General features: G+C 37.0%; 1 protein-coding gene across 2 annotated transcripts; it reads left to right on the forward strand.

Moving 5' to 3' along the window:
- Positions 1-7201: 7201 nt before the first annotated feature.
- fshr (follicle stimulating hormone receptor) lies at positions 7202-20613 on the forward strand. 2 transcript variants are annotated; one of them, XM_059324501.1, is made up of 14 exons: positions 7202-7630; positions 9595-9666; positions 10441-10515; positions 10725-10799; positions 10891-10965; positions 12572-12646; positions 13047-13127; positions 14761-14829; positions 14934-15008; positions 15568-15753; positions 15849-16069; positions 17024-17205; positions 17281-17472; positions 18483-20613. In XM_059324501.1, the coding sequence occupies exons 1-14, from the start codon at positions 7392-7394 to the stop codon at positions 19017-19019; spliced, it is 2154 nt and encodes a 717-aa protein (XP_059180484.1). In that variant the 5' UTR covers positions 7202-7391; the 3' UTR covers positions 19020-20613. The 2 variants fall into 2 exon arrangements, with proteins under 2 accessions (XP_059180484.1, XP_059180485.1); XM_059324502.1 differs by lacking the exon at positions 7202-7630 and adding an exon at positions 9129-9398.
- The last annotated feature ends 850 nt before the right edge of the window (positions 20614-21463 follow it).

Raw genomic sequence — 21463 nt, forward strand, 5'->3', positions numbered from 1 at the left:
GATGCATGCAAAAAGAAAGGCAAGAAGGGACATGAAAAGGACTGTGTGTGAGATTTGAAAGTATAATGTCAAAAATTAACTTAACGTACTCCCTTATTCTATCCATCCTTAACTGGCCTTGACCTCCTTTTCCTCCCTTCTCTTGTTTTCCCCTTGTTTAGTATGTTTCCCTCTCTGCCCGCCCAGTTCCTCCGTGTCTATCGCTTTCTTTCCCCTCTATCTCTGTTGTGTTGCCATCTGAAACAAAAGGAGGTGTCTCAACCAATGGGACTCTACATCTAGGTGTTCATTAACCATGTTTATTTTCTATATGTACAATTTTTCTACAGTATTTACTTTTATTTTTATTGTTACGGTTCTTTGATGAACATAAAGTGGAAATTTATTATGAAAAATAGTTTTGAAGATTAATGAGTAAATAAAATATTACCCAAGTGAGCCCGGAGTGCGTTTGTGTGTTCGTTTTTGCTCTCATTAGAAATACTGTGTGTCTGTCTCACATCAGACAAGAGAGCAGATCAGCGGCTAATTAAACAGACTGAAAGCAACTCATTCTGTGTTAGGAAGCAGATCTTAAAGGAATAGTCGATCTATACCATTCTCACTTCTGTCTGCTCGATAACGCTGCTGGAAACAAGCTGCACGTCTAAAGCTCAAATCAACACGTTAACATTTGTTTCATCTGTACAAAAACACATTTGAAAATGACAATTTTAAACTTTACACAGGTTTTTGTACTGGACTATTTGGTTTTTACCCGTTTTAAATGTTTTTATATCAGACTTTTGGGTGTCTTTCAACTAATTGCCCCAAAATAACATGGATAAATTACAAAAAGAAGTGTAAAACTTGTGATAATGAGAAATTAAGTCAGCCAAGAAGGTGTAACACAGAATTAGGTGATAATTCATAATTTATGATTTGTAAACAATCAAACAGAGCCTGGTTTGCCTTCCACCTGGGAGGAAAAAAGTTGCATAAAAAATTAAGAAGTGACACAAAAATGTAATTCAGCTGTCCAGTACACACAACCAATGCAACAGGATACAGATTGGCAAAACAACAGTTTAAATACCCCTAACCCAGCAGTACAAAAGAAAACAAGACAAGTTTATTCCAAAAAACAAAAAAACATTAAATATGTGTAATATTCCTAAAATGGAGAAAAAAGTAAGTAAAATGAAAACTGTAGTCATACAGAACACCTTATACCATCATTAATAAATATTGCTATCAAATATTCTGCACATTCCAGCACACAATCTATGTAGGGCAGAAGCTGCCAAAATTAAAAATGAATAACTAAATTAATATGCCATTAAATGAAGCAAAAATACCTGTAGGCATTAATTAATTAATTGATTAATTCAAATGTTACATAAATTGATATTTCTGTAGTAATTTGCTTCTGTGTTTATTCAAATTTCTATTAAGTCCCCTATTAATTGACTTTACTATTATATTTTTCTGTTTTTATTATGTTTAACATGAGACTAAGACCAAATACACAAAGACTGATTAAATTTGAGGAAACAAAAAAATGTTGCATGTTTGCTATTATTGCACAACAATCAAGTAAAAAAAGATAATAATAATTTAGCACAAATATAATCTTTTTGTGCTTTCTTTTGGTTCCATTAGAGTTTCAGATAATTGGTAGATTAATCGACAATAAAAATAACCATTAGTTGCTGCCCTACTTTCTAAATATTTGCCGGTCACACATGAGAGTGGTGCTGATCTTCACGTCTAACTCTCCACAAGAACATGAATCAGCATATTTCCCAAAATGTGCAAATGTTCCTTTAACTATCTGCTCCTGACAAATTGATTCCCACTCATTTCTCCTTTCACCTCCCGTTGCATCAAAGTAAGGAAAGTAGCACCTTTTCTTCCAAGTCCCCGCTGTGTCTAACTGGGACAGTAGACACACATAAATACCCCCTCGCACACGCCACACAGGGCTTTGATGTATGACTCAGTGCAGTGAGCGGTATAAGTCTCTGCAGAGTTGCTGTTTGCCGGATGAAAGATCCCTGAGACTGCAGGCTTGAGCTCGCATCCTCAGGTGAGAGAAGCAACAAGGACCTGCTATTTCAATAAACACCTCCAAAGTCACTGCATCTTGTTCTCTCTGCTGTTTGTCTTTCTTTTACTTTCTTTTTGTCTTTTGCTGAACAGTCTGTGCTCAACAAAAGGCTTGTGTTAGGCTGTAGCCATCTGCTGCTTTTGCTGTCCTTGACCACGGCCAGCTAAGATAAAGACACAGCTCTCCTATATTCATCGTGTAACCTAGAAGGGCGCTCGGCGAATGTAGACCTCCATCAAGGCCATGCCCTTTCTCGCAATGAAAATGAAAAAAAAAACTCCCATATCCACCCAGAGGTTCAGATCTGCAGCAATATTTAATGTGTTTTTCCTTGGCTCTTGCTATCACAAATTGCAATCAAACCCCCTTTGTGGAGGTAATAAATACAACTCCAACAACACCAGCACCTCAGTAAGGCTGTAATGATCACACCAGAAATTAAAACTTGGGTGGATTAAATTAAGCAGGTTTAATGGATTAATATTAAAGGTTAAAATACATCAGTAAAATACCCCACTCATTATTTTTGGAGCCTTTACCCTCTGGAGTTACCAATCACGCCAGCGTGATCAAATCATGTGACTTCTTAATGACATCTGTGTGTAAAAACTTCCCCTTTAAGTACTGGCTTGAAGCGCCATGCCAGTTGTTGTATGATGATGATAGGCCAAGTAAAACTGGAGATAAGGTCAAATACATTAAGTACACACATATTGAACGAGATGTTATATGTTATATTTGCAACCTGTGTTCACATTTCCAACATTTAAATTTGTCATTTACCATGATTGTGCTTTGAAAGTTAAGAAAACACATTATTTAGACAGACAGACAGACAGACAGACAGACAGTTTATTTATCCCGAAGGAAATTCAAGCATCCAGTAGCAGCATTCAAACATACATTGAACAAACACTATACAAACATTGAATATAAACTTAACCTATAAATAATAATAGACCTATTATGAATCTGAATTTACATTAAAACCTTTGCTAAAATAGTTAAACACTTGCAGAGAAATTGGATGTTGCTGGGAAATTGGAGGTAACTGGGAATCCGATTGTAGTTTTTTTTTGTTGTTGTTTGGGGTTCAAAATGTTGATTTTAGTAAGTCAGAGTGAAAAAAAAATCAGATCATATAGGTGAGGTTGTGCTTAAAAACGTGGCATGGTTGACATATATAAGGTGTATATACAGGCAGAATGAAAAGGATTTAAAAATGTCCAAAAAAGCCCAATGGGTTAAAAAATGCACTTGCTAAAGGAGACTACAGAGGTTTCCAGGGATATTAATCCTCTGGGGTCTGAGCCTATTTGCCTTTTATATACCACATAATATTTACTATACTCATCTTTGGTATTTAGTATTTTCTCAGCACAACTTCAACATGATATGACAATTATTTTTCACTTTAACTCACATTATTAACATATTGAGCCCAAAAATACACAAAAATTATGAAATCTGAAATTGATATTCTATTTATGACAATAAAAAACACAAATATGCTCAATGAACTGTTTTGGACCTGAAAAATGTAAACATAGGTTGCAAATATGAACATATAAAGGTAAAATTCAAATATAATAAAACTATACACAAAAAAATTACCATAAAAACATGTTTATTTATAATGCCATGCCTGCCTCGTCCCATGCTACTTTTACACTTGAATAAGTATTTTTGTACTATCAAATTAAAACGATCATATCTTTGGTTTTACATGACCTCAGAACGTCAAACAAAAAACTGGAGAAAGTTTCAAGTCTGTAATTTGGAGTGAAGTCGACAGCAGCGCTCCGCGTGACCTCATTTTTTGTTACGGCGCTTTGAAAAAAGCCACGTTATCTGATCACACCAGCAGGATCATAGACCCCAGACCATTAATGTCAACTGAGTGGTGGTGATGCTGCAGTCATACAATTGAGGTGTAGTTAGAATAAAGTTTGTGTTCATTTGTGAAGAATATCTTACCAAACAAACTGTGTAAGTATCAAAATTGTATTTGTTTGTTTTTTGCAATAATGGAAAGATCCCATCAGCCTTTTGTTGAGGGGATGGCCTCCAAAAATGTGTCATCCCTGCAAAACTCTTTGGGAATTAATAAAAGAAAAAAATAGAAACCAACCAAGGTGTAGGCTGTACATCATCAATGCACCTTTTCACACCAGGCATTTGAATTGTCATAACTTTCATGGATTGTGGTCCACTAAAATGTCCCACTAAAAATATGCCAGTGCTTTCACCTTCAATACTGGCTGACAAGTCAAACTATCCTGTGAAAAAATCTGTTGACTTTTTGATTGTATGCATCTGGAGACTGTCTAGGTGTTCTGTGCAGAGTTACTCACTATTTTCATCTCCCCTGCAAAAGATCAACAAATTCATATCATACACAAACATGTGCACACAAATCTTCCTCGGCCCTTTATTTCCACTCCTTTCTTTGTGCAGCTGCATTTGTCAGATTATTTCTATCTTTTTTTCTTTCTTTCTTTCTTTCTTTCTTTCTTTCTTTCTTTCTTTCTGTCTGTCTGTCTGTCTGTCTCCTTCTGTTTCTTTCTTGCAGAACTGTGGGAGAGTATATGAGTGTATGTATATGTGTGAGTGTGTGTGGTCATGTCAGGAGCTCAAGGCTGTGTTTTTCTTCCTGCTTTGGAATAAATCATAAAGAGCTCTGTTCATCCACGTGAAGTTCCCACAGCTGCTCAACACACACACACAACTATGTATCAATACACAGAGAAAATGTCGAAGTCGAGGCTGAAGATGCATAAAGGAGAAAATGTTTAAAAAAAATAAAAAGATTTGTCTGTTACATAAGTGTGTGCTTCTGTGTGTGTGTGAATGCAGGGAGAGAGAGATTGTCCTTGCAAGCTGGCGGTCCTGCTGACGTGTGGGGAGTGCAGTAGAAAGGAATATTATGTCCATCGCTATCAACGTGTGCTCATCTTTCAGTACAAATATGAGAAAGGAGACAAAACACATTCTCGCCTCTCTGTTCCTTATAATTATTCTTTGTTTTGTTTTTTGTTAGTTTGTTGTCATGACTTTGAAGCAAAAAAAGAATACAATCAGCCAGAAATAACATGCTCCCCGCTGTCTCTATTATTAACTCCATAACTGTAAACAATCCAGATTTACTTGCCAGTTTGCAAAATAAAGTCTATTTCAAATTAAAGACTCACTCAAGAAATGACAAAGTGCACTTAAAAAGTTATAATCAATAATATAACTGATAACATCAATAAATAGTCGGTTAAATAATTCAGATGAATTGTGAACATAAATATATGGCTTTATTGTTTTTCTTTAACCCAAAACTATTTTATTTGAAAACATTTTTTTTCCTCTTACAAAACCAGCTTGATAGAATAAATTCATAAATTCTAACTTTTCAATGGCTCATTTTATTTTCCTAGTGTAATTTTCCCCCTAGTCCTTGAAATTAACCAAAAAAATATAAAATAAAACATTAACAAATAAGAAAATAAATTTAATAGCAAAAAATTTTAGATAATACAATTACTAATGTAGTAACTCTTGTAACAGTAAAGCAAGCATTTTAGCCATCAAGCTTGTGGTATAAAGTTACAAGAGTAAGTAAAAAGATACAAATTAAGGAAAACAGTGAAAGTATTAGATTTTAATGTGTCATTCATAATATTTTACTCTTATATATTTGTAATTTAATGTATTTTTCATACAGTGTCTAAGCTTTTAAGCTGTGTTAGCTGGCTAACTCTATAACCATTAACTTGTATGCTTTAATAACCGTTAGCCTGTCGCTGTTATCAACCGCTAACCTGAATGTTAACATGAGTTAACCCTATGGAGTCTTGGGCTATTTTGTCCATTTCTGAATCCTTTTCATGTCTTTGTAAGTCATTTTGTGTCTTTTTTTGTCATTTGTGTCTTTTTGTGTCTTTTTTGGTAATTTCGTGTCTGTTATGTCTTTTTTTGTCATTTTGTGTCTTTTTTTGTCATTTTGTGTCTTTTTTTTTGTCATTTTGTGTCCTCTGTGGGTTTTTTTGGTCATTCATTTTGTGCTAATTAGTGGCTAAAAGAGACTACAGAGGTTGTCAGCAACATTAAATATCAATGTTAGCTTAGTGGTAATGCTAAAGTCAGAGTGGTGCAGCTAGTTTGTATATAGCCTCCCATTAGCTTTTTACTTCTGGAGATTGCATTTATGCTTAAGAAACATTAATGTGGTCCTCATGTCATTACCTTGTTGAACAAAACATGTAAGTATCAAGCTTTTGTTTGCCACAGAACATTTTTTCTGCAGTAATCCAAAGCACCATTGTTTTTGTGTGTGTGGAGAAGACCAGTAAGATGCTAACTTAACCTACAAAAAGAAGTCATCCCTGCAGAACTCGATTAACTATTCAGTTTGTCAGCTTTTTCAACTTTATAATGACAAGTGTTTGAATAAGAAATTAATATATTTTTAAAGGAGGGCCTTGTGCAAAATTTAATTAGCATTACATGTTTGTTTGATTTGCTCAATTTGTAATGGAAACAGATTTTTGGACAGACTAATAGAGCATGCCATTTATGAAAGGCTGAAAAGAAAATACTTATTTTTTCATTGCAGGGAAAGCACAGGCGAAATGTATAATGTAAATTATTGCTCAGTTCCAGAGACCCTTTTCACAGCAGACATTTCGACATGTCAGAGTAGGAAAAGCCCAGGTGTATTTAACATTAACGATGGCTGTATTCCACTTAGTGGAGTCCCTGGTACTGTGCATGCTGGCCCGCAGGGACAGCTTACTGGGAAACTTAATGGAACTGAACCATAATTAACATTGTCAGTTTCACCTGTGCTTTTCATTCTGCTAGTCAAAATGTCTGCTGTGAAAAGGTCTACTAAGTGTCCCAGTAAGCTATTCCTGCTGTGAAAAAGGTCTATTGTCTTTTTCACAACATCCTATCAAGATCGGTGCACTGCTGTAGTGCTTTTTTACACAGACACACACACACACACACACACACACACACACACACACACACACACACAGACCTCCTACATCCTCATAAACCCATAAAGCTTTTCACACGCCCCCATTATTCACTACTGCATGGCAGAAAGCACCAAAGCACCACATGCTTCTACTCGTTTCGACCTGGCGGTGAACCCAGAGTGGATAGAAGGACAAAACCAGGCAAAAACATTCATATCAAATGTGGAGTGTGGGCTCTGGTTGAAGGCCTGCTTATATGTAAAAACACCACGAGGGACACAACGAGACAAGAAAGTAAAGGAAGGAAGGAAAAACAAGGACATTTTAAAATGGAATGCCTAAAATACAACCATCTGGACTGTAGGCAGACTGCAGTGATGATGGTGTTGATTCTGATCATGTTAACGATTATGATGATCGAGACAGCAGCAACGTCTGCGCCTGGCCCTGAGATGGACATTAAACCTGCAGTTGAGACTGGCTTGGCCAAACGAACCGTGCACCCCTGCTACTGGCTGGAGAGGGTCACAGAGATTCCCAGCAACATCTCGAGCAACACTGAATGCCTGTGAGTACATGCACATACTGCATATACAGCTGGATGCACACAAATATCTGTAGCAATGTTGTGCGGAAAATTGCTGCAACCACTGCAGATATTTCCATTTTATTTGCGTGCTGCATAGTTTCTTTGGAAATTTCTTTCAATGCTATTGTAACACTAATACTGCTTGGCTCCAAAAACACACATGATAAACTTTGAACTCTTTTCTTTCTTTATGTGATATTTGTGAACATATATATTTGCAGATTTTCCTCTTTTTTTTCTAAATTGTTGTAGCTGTGCAGCAGGACTTGCAAGAGAAAGATTTTAAAAAAGAAGGGCCGAAATTGAAAAACTTTCCCATAATGCAACTCAATAGTACTTTTGTTGGACCCTCCATGCCCTGTAAACATCCACGTTCACACCTCTATTTTTGAATGTAAGATTTCTGTTAATAATTTGTAGTCCTCAGGGATATTTTTTTAGTAGTATTATGAGGAAAATCGATGTCATAGCCTACTACTTAACTACAAGTGTCATATGTCCATATTGCAGAGAATACATCCCAAAATAGTACTTCTCATTCACCATCTTACACAAATACAGATTCAGGGAACATGCCACGTGTATATTGGATATCACATCCCGTGAGCATGCATAATCATTTAGACTTTCCTCTCTAATCCTTGCTCATCTCCTCTTGGCTTAATTTTGCGGCGAATTTTCAAATGCTGGTTTTATTAAACAATCATTTACTTAAGGGAATGTATGCAAATTGTGTCTTCTCGTCATATTCAGCAACTCCCAGTGTAACCACAGCTTTCTAGAGTGGCCACAGGTTAAAGACGCCCCGTAGAGGTTTCTGGGTAAACAAACAAACATTATGTTTGCATTCAGTGTTTCTCACAAAAATAAATTGTGTGTGTTCTTGAAGCCTAAAAAACATGTTGAATGCATTTTCTTCCCCTTCAAAACATTTGCAAAGCTAATTTTTGTTTTATATGTAAAATTGTGCATTGCTTATATCCATGTTTACTGGCTTACAATTTCTTCTTCACTCCATTTGTGTGTGCATTGCTACTTTGCACATCACTGCAACCAATTGTTTATTAACACAATAGCATAAAACTGGTGGCAGGACTGTGTATTTCTCACCTTAGTCTCGGGAAAAAAAAGCGTGTTTCCGGTTGACAAGAGAAATATTGTATGTCTTCTCTTCAAAAGTTGTGTTTTGCAGCTTAACTTTCAATGTTGTTGGTCAAGGTACTGCAAATAGTTTAGGTGTTTTTGACACAGAGCTGGATGAGGCATGGAGTAAACACTGACCCGTTGTTTTGGCTTTTGAAAGGCTTAGAAGAATCTCAAGGCCAGTAGGAGGAAGAGATGGGTTGGTGTTGGTGTTGGTGGTGGGGGGTGGGGGGGGGGGTGGGGGGGGGGGGGGGGGTGTTAGAATAAAGATTAAGATTAAACATACACAAGAAAAAAGTACAAATGTACATACTCTTACTCACAGTAAACACTATTTCTGCCACATTCTTTATGGCAGATTTAGCATCCATTCCCAAGAGGTGCTCTACGGACTCTCAGGCGATGTGTGTGTTCTCATCTGTTCTGCTCTGCTCGAAGGTCAAGGCTCAGGAACAGTGGGGATATTTACAAGTATGCAGCAATGGACGGCCATTTAGGATGTGATCTACAACCACCAGATGCAAAATAAGCTTGGGACCTTTGTATAGGCATTCTGTACACAAAACAGTTTGTTTCTTGCATGAAAAGAAAATCCCCAACATGAGTGAGTAACTGGTCATGGCCTCGCTGCCCTCCTTCATTATTCACTGATAGCACATACGGTGTTGAAAATGTGAAAATGATTCCAGCCACGTCCCGCAACTAAACCAGCCATTAATGCCTTGTTTAGGATTCCTCTCCAGTTATTACGTTCCTGTGATCAGTGTGTCTGATGTGAGCTGCTCTTTCTGTATCAACAGGGTAGTTACGCAGACGCAGATCAGAGTGATTCCCCAGGGCGCCCTCGCCAACCTGCAGCATCTCAAGGAACTGTAAGTATCTGTCGTTCATTTTTATTCTTTGATGTGGAACATAATGAATGGGGGAGGTCAAAACACTGCAAAGATCCAAAGATATGGATCGTACACACAGAGGAGAAGTGGTCCGGCTATACAGGGATTTGTTGTTATTCCTTCAGATAAAAAAAAGAAATTGAGCGATTTGAGCTGAATTTAATATAAAGCTGGAGTATTAAAAAGTTTCCCCTCCATCCATAGTAAGTCTGTATAAAGAGAAAACAAGGACACTTAAAAATATAGAATTATATTTGTGACACAAACTTTTTTATTTGTCTTTCATTGCTCATTTGGACAATAGCAATGTGTTGTACATGAAGCTAAATTATGTAAATTATCCCCCATATTTATAGTATTGCCAAATGGTTTTAATTAATCATAAAATCCCTAAATGCTCAAAATGTGCCATCGCGTACTACTAAAATGTGAGACTTAGTGTTTGTGATATGTTGTTGGACCTTTTTGAAATATAATTGTGAACAGCATTACATGCATTGGACCAATACGTGTTCAGAGTTAGAAAACTTAGTTTTCTCTAGATTTTGTTTCTTCTTGTACTTCATAGTATTGTGTATTGTATACGTGTGATGATTCTCTCAAAAATATTTTTGTAAGATGACAAATCTTCTTAAGTATAACATGGTAACATGTCACAATTGTTTAAAAATGATGCTCAAAAAAGACATCTGGACAACTATTTATATCCTTTGATTTAGCCTCTCCGTCTATTCCCCAATGCTCTAACCGTAGCACCATATCAGGAAACGACATGCTGAAGAGTATCAGCGCGTTTGCCTTCGCCAGCCTTCCTCGGCTCACTAACATGTGAGTATACAGTTTTCATGACGTATTTTGTCCAACGTGCTTGTGTGTTTAGTCTTTGTTATGGAACAAGAAGAGCTGAAAACTCTGAGAAAGCTGATCACCCAAATAGCTGACGAGGAAGCTTGGCAGGGTGGTGGAGACAAAATATGTCAAGTAAATAAGGACGTAACAGCTGATGTATCTGTCATGTTCTTCTTAATGTCCTGTAGCTTCATCTCTGGGAATGTTGCGTTGGAGAGTATAGGAGCTTTTGCTTTCTCTGATCTCCCTGAACTCAGTGCGATGTAAGTATAACTGGCAGGATAAAAGCTGTGGCTAAACCCTGCAATTGCCAAACCAGTTATTTATTGTAATGAGAATGTGAATTTCTTTCAGATCCATAACAAAGTCAAAACACCTGAGATTCATCCATCAAGACGCTTTCAAGAACATCATGAAACTGCAGTATCTGTGAGTACTCTGTGAGAGTGCAGCGGGGAGGAATACTTTCTTCTTCAGTTTGTGTTTTTCAACTTGATTGTGAGTCCAAAATGGGTCATGGGTGACAGGCCTACTTCTGACAGGCCCCCACACAACCAGAGACATATTTTTTTAATTAGCTTAAATCCCCTGGAAGAGAGATCAACTGTCAGAGTTTTCATCTCTTGGAAAAAGAAAGCTTTTTCCATAAAATGAGTTATCTTCCATTTCAGCCATGTTAAATATATTGGTTAGAAAAGCATTAAATTGATTCTTTATTAGATTGTTTATATCTTGATGCTAGGTGCTGGGTGCTAACATTATCATTTTTAAACCATTCAACTCTAAAGCCATAACTCAATTTTTATTTTTATTTTAAATATGCACAGTGTGCCCCCCTCAAGAAAACGTCTTGAACTTGGTTACAAACTTAGACATTATGTTCATAGTTTCATTTAGTTTAAAAAGAAAAATCTTAAACATTAGTTGCTCTTGGAGGTTGAACACAATGATTTTCAATAAAAAACCCTAAAGTAAGCCCCTCAATGTTGCATGAAAAATAACCCAAAAAAGTATATTTGATTATTTTGAGACATGTGTTGATTATGTAGGGATTGTATAGACACAGTCAGTAACACTGATAGCATTTTATAGAAATGTTAAGACTGAGAGGTGGCAGGACATCAAGATTTTCTTGCCTTAATGTAGCCATTTTTTTTTTTTTATAAACATGGTTTACGTTGTGAAATGGTAGGGGTGTGCCATATCATATCATTCACGATTATACCAGTATATTTTTTTATGGGTAAAAAAAAATGCATATCATGATATTGCCCCTGGACCTCCAAGATGGTTATTTTTTATTATTTGCTCAAGAGTCAAGTAATTTTTTGTATTTGGCAACTTTTGAGATTTGCAATTTACACTACATTTAGATTTATGATTGATTTTTATTTTGTTGTACGATTTTTATTTATTTATACAGACTAAAAGATAAATTTCTATATATTTTTTAGTATTTTTTAATATCGTCAAGAATATCGTTACCGCAGAAATACTCTGAAATATCGTGATAATCTTTTAGGGCCATATCGCCCACCCCTATGAAATGGTAACATTGGTAACATGGTAACATAACATGGCAGTGTTATGTATCTTTATACTTCTATGTGGATGTTTTTTGGAGGGGGAACATCATCAGCATATGCTCGCTTCACCATTGTGAGGATGTTCACATATTGCCATTTGTAGTACACTTCTATAAGCTGTAGACTCTGTAACAATCAAGTTTATTTTTCCTGAATTCAAAACCTGTTTTATTTCTGAATATTCAGTGTTTTACAGTCTGTTGTTGCCAAAAAAAAAAGGAAGGACAGTTATTTGGAACGAGGAGTCCTTTAAATGTCAGATTTATCTCTCCGCCACCTGAGCTTCTCTCCGAATTGTCTTGGAATCTCTTGACTTGCTAATTTGTATCTCTGTTAATACAATGAATGCGACATTGTTGGATTTTATCAAGATGACTCACTGCCCAATGTATCTGTTGTTCAGAGGCTGCAGTGTGAGTAACATTTGGTGGTTAATCTGCACATCACAGGACCATCTCCAACACTGGACTGAGATCGTTTCCAAACTTCACCAAGATCCATTCCACGGCCCACCGCTTTCTGTTGTAAGTCTCCACACAGTATACAAATGAACTACGAACACCCACACACCATTATTCCCACATGAACATATAGGCGACACATGATTAAATGTGCCCAGAAGATATCCAACATATACACTGCAGTTAAAACCTACGCACTGAGTTGTCCTCGCAGAACAGAATATCAGGAATTCAAACCATCTGTCCCTCGTCTCCAGCCTTTAAAAAATCCATCTTCAAACTGTCTACCATCTGATATCTCTCAGCTTCAAAAAGGAAGTGGATTTACAGTGGCTTGTGGCATGTATTACTGATATTCTGCACCTTAAATATTAAATATACATATATCTGCCGTGTTTCTGCTTACTACTATTGATTACGTCTCAGTGTTTGTTGTTAATCGTGTGTTTTTGATGCTGCTTAGTGACCTGCAAGAGAACAGCCACATAACAAGAGTCCCCGCCAATGCCTTCAGAGGCCTCTGCACTCAAACTATCGCTGAGATGTAAGGAATTCATCACTTTTTTAGAAACACCACCCTCACACAGCTCCGAGTGGGCATCACATGCGCAGTGACGAATGTTCCCTGAAATGCTCTCTGCCCTCTTTACTGAGTCTTTACTGTCTTCTCCTACTTGTCTCCTTTTTTTCTGCATTTTTAACACTCCTACCACAATATATATTTGCTTTATTTTGTCCATTGAGTATTATACTTACATTTTTATATCTTATATATATGTTTGATAAATATTGTACTTTTTACTCCACAACATTTTTTCTGATACTAGATACAGATAAACTGCAAAAGTACATATTCTCTATAGTATATCTCTCAATAAATTATTTTTTAATTAATTAATATATTATAATACATGTTTCTCTATAAAAGGAAATTGCATTTATCATTTACTTTAATTAAATATTTTATATATATATATATATATATATATATGTATATATATATATATGTATGTATATATATATATATATATATATATATATATATATATATATATATATATATATATATATAAAAGAATACATATATAAAATGTATATGTATATATATATATATCTCTTTTTTTTATTTTTTCTTCTTGTTTTTCATGTATCTTTTGTTTGTTTTAATTCTGTTGGTGTCAACTAATTCGTTTTTCTGCATTTTCTTCATTAAGAAAAGTAGTTTAGTTTTATATTTACCTCCTTTTTTGTTATTTTTCTTTACTTCTTAAGTTGGGGTGAGGTCGGTTTTGTGTTGCTTTAGCAAATAACATAAATTAATAAATAAATAAATACTAAATACTACAATTTTATATTTTCCCCAAAAACCATGTCATTCGTTAAAAAAATGTAATGCAATTGTTTGAGCAATAACTACCTTACAGGATTTCAGATTATTTTATACTTAAGTAATTAAATACTGTATGTGGGTTTTGCAAAAAAAACATATAATCTGCGAAATAAATGTAGTGCAATTATATAGGTTAAACTACCTAACATAATGTAAAAATTATTTACCTTATTTACATTTTTTCTCCTAAAGGGGGTGGCAGTCTTATGAATGTCTAATAATAATCATAATCATAATAATCATAATCATAATACTTCACAAATTAATATTTTAGAGACAACCCAAGTAATTTATCCATTGATAAAATATAATGCAATTATGTAGATTAAACTACTTGACAGAATGTAAAATAGATAGTACTGGCTCCATCTTTATCAGTTACAATATTAAAATGCCTCTTAAATGGAGATGCATCAAATATAACAATATAGTAACAAAACACTGACAGTTCTTCTGCATAATAATAACTGATTTTAAATGCAGGATTCTTACTTATATTGGGATGCTTTTGAATTTCTACCTTTACTTTTGTAAATATCTGAAAATACTTCCAAATCTATCCAACAAATGTGGTTTGCTGACAGAATCTAAGGTCTCTGAGGAAGTCTTACGTTATCATAAATCCAATTTATTCAGTGTTCTCTGTGTACTGATACAGCTTTAGTCACTGAGAACAAAAGAACTGCACACACTAAAATTAGCTTTGATAGTTCAGAGAAGTTTATTGTTGGGAATTGTTTGTGTTGGAGCCACATGACTGTAATTTGGCTTCTCTTTCTGATGACAGACGGCTCCACAGAAATGGCATCAAGGAGGTGGCAAGTGACGCCTTCAACGGCACAAAGATGTACAGATTGTGAGTCACGGGCAGAGACACGAATGCAAACAGAAGATTTACCCCCAAAAAATGAAATAAATACGTCAGCTCACATATTTAATTCGTCTCCCCCTCTCTTGTAGGTTCCTAGCAGGAAACCAACAGCTTACGCGCATCAATCCCAACGCCTTTGTGGGTTCCAGTGAGTTGGTGGTACTGTAAGCATGACATCCAACAGTAACTCATGCCTACATGATTCACCCTCCTCATCATCACTCATTAAACTAGGAGAAAACAAGAAACAGTGTGGCATTCGTGGGGAGGCTCAGAAACACTTAGAAACATGCCAGATTTTAGGTAAAAATAAACCGGGAGCAGGTGAAGCAGTGAAGAGAGATTTTTTTTCACCTGTTTATTCCCCAATCAAAGAGACACCTATTTCTATTGAAGTAGCAATCAGAAAAAATGACCATGTTTGTTTGGGCTGTCATTGTTGTCGTGTTTTTTGACTCCCAAATCCCAGCAATCACTTGGCAATCAAACAGTGGCTCTTCCCGTGATTTTTCTGCTCAAGAAATTTGAGTTTTAGTGTTTTATTCTGAGCAGAACTGGGAGCATTTTCCCCACAATAACAGCTTTTATGGACTCACCATAGGTCAAATTCCTGTTACATATAGCAAACAGAGAAGACATCTTTTAAACACGGCATGGATTCTGAAATTGTAATGACTGTTACGCCTCTGTTAGATACCAAATTGTTGGTATTTCTTTGTGCAGGGACATTTCACACACAGCCCTCAGCTCCCTGCCGGACCACATCCTCGGTGGACTCAGGAAGCTGATTGCGGAGTCCGCCCGCCATCTCAAAGAACTCCCTCCTCTGCAGCTCTTCACCAAACTCCGCCAGGCCAACCTGACGTACCCATCACACTGCTGTCCCTTACAAAACATGAACAGGAATGGGTATACATGCATTATACAGTGCTTAGCTTGCTTAGCTTAAAATGACTACATTTATTTGTGTTAACATGCTCTTTTTGTATGTTGTTGTGTGCAAGATCGAAGTGGCACCCCCTGTGCTCCCAGCCCTGGTTTCAGAATGACCTTTACCTCAAAAGGGACTACTGCTCCAACTCCACCTCCATCATCTGCACACCAACACAAGATGAGTTTAACCCCTGTGAGGACATCATGCCTGCTATCCCTCTGAGGGTCCTCATCTGGGTCATCTCCATACTCGCACTACTCGGGAACACAGCTGTACTTCTGGTCTTGTTAGGTAGGAAATTCTTTCTTTCTGTCTGTCTTTCTTTCTTACTTTCTAAAGTATATTGTTTCTTTCTGAAATTCTTTATTTTACTTAATGGACCTCTAACTTTCTTTCTAAAGTTTGTTGTTTCTTTCTTAAATGCATACTTCTTTCTGAATTTCTGCCTTTCTGAATTTTCTCTCTCTTTTTCTTTCTGAATTTCTCTTATTTTCTGACGTTTTTTTGAATTTCTAAAATATAAGCTTTTAACAGCTAGAAACTTTTCTTTTCCTTTGATTCTTTTTTACAATAGAATATCCCATTTACTGTTAAAGCAACTACAAACTACAAATAGTTGTTTTCTCCAATTTTATCCTGATGCTTCTTCGTTAGCGTTTCCCAGTCCTCTCCTGGCGTACCACTTGTCCTGCTTGTTTTAGCTCTCTCCCTGCTCCATAACAGCTTATTTAAATGATCAACTTGTTATTGACACCTGAAGCTGCTTGCCAACGAGATGTTCATTTGAATCAGCTGTGTTGTTGCCGGGTGAGATCTAAAACATAAACATTTCTGCATAGTTATTCTTAATGCCTCTCCTTGGTTTGAATTCCTGTGAAAACAGATTACATTACTTACAGCACACAGAGCTGTGTTTACATTCAGCAAGTTCGCCAGTTAAGAGGAAGCAGGAAGAGATTTTTCTTTATTATTATTGAGGTAATATTTTGTGGTTATGGCTGATACTGGGGCAAGGTCAGCGAAGATAAAAAGTAAATACATAGCTATAGCTATGACCGAATATGAATTTTATTAGGCTATTTTTCTTTCACTCCAAAGCAAATGCATGTTCTGGGCACTCATGCCTCATGGAATTGCGACATCTTTTGTCCACAGGGGCCCCAAAATGAACGCAAAAATACATTTCGTTGTTACTGCTTTAATCCTTAAGGTACCAAGATTATATTTTGACTTTTGTGTTCTCAGGCAGCCGCTCCAAACTGACCGTTCCTCGTTTCCTCATGTGCCACTTGGCCTTCTCTGACCTCTGCATGGGCATCTACTTGGTAGTTATAGCAACTGTGGACATGCTCACTCGTGGCCGGTACTACAACTACGCCATAGACTGGCAGACGGGCCTGGGCTGCAGTGCTGCGGGCTTCTTCACGGTGTGTATCTGTGCATTTAGTTGTCTTTACATTACAACAAACGCTCATAAATGACCACGTTTGTTTGGATTCCAGGTGTTTGCCAGTGAGCTGTCAGTGTTCACATTAACAGCAATCACACTTGAGCGCTGGCACACCATCACACATGCTCTGCGGCTCGACCGTAAAATTCGCCTGAGACACGCATGTATGGTCATGACAGCAGGTTGGATCTTCTCATCACTCGCCGCTTTACTGCCCACTGTCGGGGTCAGCAGCTACGGCAAGGTGAGAGCCTCCATTCAACTTGTGGCAACAATTCACTGTAGATCCTTTTTAGAATTTGTAATTAGTGCAAAAAGGTGCATGAACTCGTATTCCACTAATTGACTTAATGATTCATGCACATCAAACTCGCATCAAATGCTCCAAAACATGCAAAAAAAAATGGGTTGGTTGTTTTAATTTCAATAATCTGCCAATTGTTTTCTAATTGATTAATCTAGTTGGTTTTGAAAAACACCAGAAGTAAATAAAAAATGCTCCCCTAGGTGATGTTGTTTAATGCCCATAATTCAAAGATATTCAATTTACAAGCATAAGAAAGAAAAGGAATAGCAGTAAATGCACATTTATAAAACCTGGAACCATCAAATGTTTGCTTGAAAATGACTAATTACTTCTAAATTAAACAATCATCTAAATAAATCACAATGTCTGATTTTTCTTTTGTTTGCTATTTAGTTTTCTGTATATTACATTCATTTTCTGACCTTAAATTGGCTTAGATTTTTTTTTTTCTTCAACACATAATAAATACATGACATACTACAACAAACCAGGTCTAACCGTCAGTTAACAACCAAACATCCAAGGATAAAAGGAAAAACAAAAGAAAAAGGAAGAGACAGAAAAAAACCCTAATAAATAAAAATTAACAACACTAACAATACAGTGCTTGAGCCTCACTTGTCCTTCGGTACATTACATGGCCTCTCTGTATAGTTGGATTGATAGGAAAAGAAGAGAACAGTAACAATAAAAACAATAAATTACATTAAATAAAAAAACATTGGCTTAGTTTTTTGTTCAAATTAATATAATGATACATCCAGATAGAGTAGACGTTATTAAGCTGGTTCACAAACCTTTTGAGAGGCTTTTAGTTGGAATTTAACTGATCCTCAACTCTGCACTGTAGCTTTTTTATCCCAGGTTGTCATGGAAATGAAGTGCATTCAAGGCCCTTGTACTTTGTGTGATTTTTGAATGTGTCTGTTTTTTTGTTTGTGGTGCAGGTGAGTATCTGCCTGCCCATGGACGTGGAGTCTCCGGGGGCTCAGGTCTATGTGGTGTCTCTCCTCCTCCTCAACATCCTGGCCTTCTTTTGTGTGTGCGGCTGTTACCTCAGCATCTATCTAACCGTCCGCAACCCCTCGTCGGCGCCGGCCCACGCCGACACCCGCGTGGCCCAACGCATGGCCATCCTCATCTTTACTGACTTTGTTTGCATGGCTCCCATCTCCTTCTTTGCCGTCTCAGCGGCCCTCAAGCTCCCTCTCATCACCGTCTCGGATGCTAAACTCCTGCTGGTCCTCTTCTACCCCATAAACTCGTGCGCCAACCCCTTCCTGTACGCCTTCTTCACCCGCACCTTCAGGCGGGATTTCTTTCTCCTCACAGCTCGCTTCGGCCTGTTTAAAACCCGGGCGCAGATTTACCGGACAGAGAGTTCCTCCTGTCAGCAGCCGACATGGACCTCTCCAAAGAACAGCCATGTGACGCTGTATTCCTTGTCCAATACATTAAGTCTAGACGGGAAACCAGAGTGCTGACTGTCATTCAAAAAAATCCACAGATACATACTTCTCCCTGGATTGTCATCAGGAGAGTCATCAAGTCCTATTTCTCTGAAGCGAAGAAAGAAAATTCCTCTTAGGTCTGAGATATTGACAGAATATAATGCACGGACACTTCTTAAAGTTAATTTTTTTTTATCTTTGCTTAAGATTTCATGTGTGCAAGTTGTGAAGACACAGAGCAGACTGCCCCATCTGAACAAGAAACTGATATTTCAGAGCCACAGTCAGAGCCATAGATTCCAATTTGCACAAACCTCATTCAGATTAAATATCAATATGTCGGAAAAAATAGACTAATATAATTCAACACCTCTTCCTCTGCACCCTCTCTGCTATTAGGGGATGTACAGTGGCAAGAAAATGTATGTGAACCCTTTGAAATTACCTATTTTTCTGCATAGATTTGTCATAATATGTGATCTGATCTGCATCTAACTCCCCTGAATAGACAGACACAATGTGCTAAACATAATACCACCAAACAATTATAATATTTCATATCTTTATTGAACACACCAATGAAACATTCATAGTGCTGGTATAATGTTTGTCTGGTATTAGGTGACGTAGATGCAGATCAGATCACCTTTTATGACAAATTAAGGCAGAAAACTAGGTCATTTCAATGGGTTCACATACTTTTTCTTGCCAGTGTAGAGCGGGGATGGCAGGTCCACTCGATGCATTTTGATCATTTTGATAACATGGGGGATCGCACCCCGCCTCAGTTCTCCACACTCAAATTGCCCACTAGGTACAGGTGAGCATGCATAGTGTCCTTGGGCTTTCAGTCACATCAACAGTCTCGTCCAAATATGGTCAGTTCTGGCTCCACAAACCAAGATGGTGGAAGTCAAAATGTCACATTCAAGGCTTCAAAACTGTGTTATGCCACGGTGGCTACGACCACTTATTTTATGATTTTCGACCTCTGACCTGCAACAACACAGGGCACAGGTTGCAGATACTACAGATACTTTGACAAAATCTAGGTCAAATAACTGTCCCAGATAATTCCTTGCGTTTGTTTTTAACTTACTCCACTAGATAGGTGGAGTTTACTGCATCACAACCATTTAGATCACAAGTAAAGGTAAAAAGAGTAGAGGACTGGTTTTACTTTCATGCACCGTCTTGTGTAACAAATGCCATCCGTCTGGTGTCCCAAGATAATTAAATAAACTGAAGTAATTTGAAACAGTTTAACAAAGGTTTGACACTTGGGATATCAGCATAGGCACGTCAAAATAATCAACATTCATTTAGCATTCAACGTTATGATTGAATGATATTCATTAAGAAGCACACCGCGGGGACCTGCTGATTAATAATCTTCTCATACACTCTGTCTGCTGAAGCCACATCCCTCCTACCTTTCAGTCTGTCTTTAAATGAAGGACATGTAATTATCTTTGTAATGTAATTACCTTTATTGTTTGTAAATGAAACTCATTAAGTGCCACTTTTTTATACATATATATGTGTGTGTGTGTGTGTGTGTGTGTTTTGTACAAAATATATCTTCAGGATTGTTATTTCCACATCATTTATAAATGTGTTTATTATATCCTCTCCGCTTGAGTAGATTTTGTACGGTGAATGTGGGTGTATGAGGAGCAGTAACGAAAGGAAAACACATAGTAAATTGTTCTTTATCTAAAAATGCTGTCCTTCAGAGCATCCAAAACTTTCAAGGACAAAATGACCCTAACAACCTCTGCTCTGTGTGCAAGGGTGGCTGGAGGGTTGTGGGAGGGAAGGGAAGGGAAGGGAAGGGGAGACTGCACAGCTGCTCTTTCTGCTTATTACAGGACGATGGATATGGCAGCCTGATAAAGCACACGCACACACTCAGAAGCAAGCAAACCAAGGTCTCAAGGCTGCAGCTGCAAGAAGGAATCTGAGTCCACCTCATTGGTATGGATACACTGCCTCCTACATGCCAACACTGAACGTGAGGGTGCATTTATATTCTTCAACCACCAGGTGATGCTGTTGATGCTGGCTTTATTGTGATCTCCTCTCTCTTGTGGTCTATCCAGCAGCATATTTAAAGTCCCCCTCTCAACAGGCCCTCAAACAACTGAGAGCGACATCAAAGCACAACTTTACTGCAGTTTTTTCTCTTCACAGCTGGTGATATTCTTTCAGAGCATATTTTTCTTAAAAAATACATATATTTGTAACAATACAGAAACAACAAACCATCATTTTTTTCAAAAAAAAAAAAACAAGTTGCATACAAGGTTACATCTCTGTTGCAGCATGCAACAATGAATATTATTTATTTTATAAAATACTTAAAAATTAATTTTAAGCAAGAATCAGCACAAGAGACAGAACGATTCACAATAACCCTCACCAAGGAAACATCATTTAATAAGATTAGATCTTAAAAATATATATATTAAATGAAA

Source organism: Centropristis striata, chromosome 21 (genome assembly GCF_030273125.1).
Source record: "Centropristis striata isolate RG_2023a ecotype Rhode Island chromosome 21, C.striata_1.0, whole genome shotgun sequence".
Taxonomy (NCBI): domain Eukaryota; kingdom Metazoa; phylum Chordata; class Actinopteri; order Perciformes; family Serranidae; genus Centropristis; species Centropristis striata.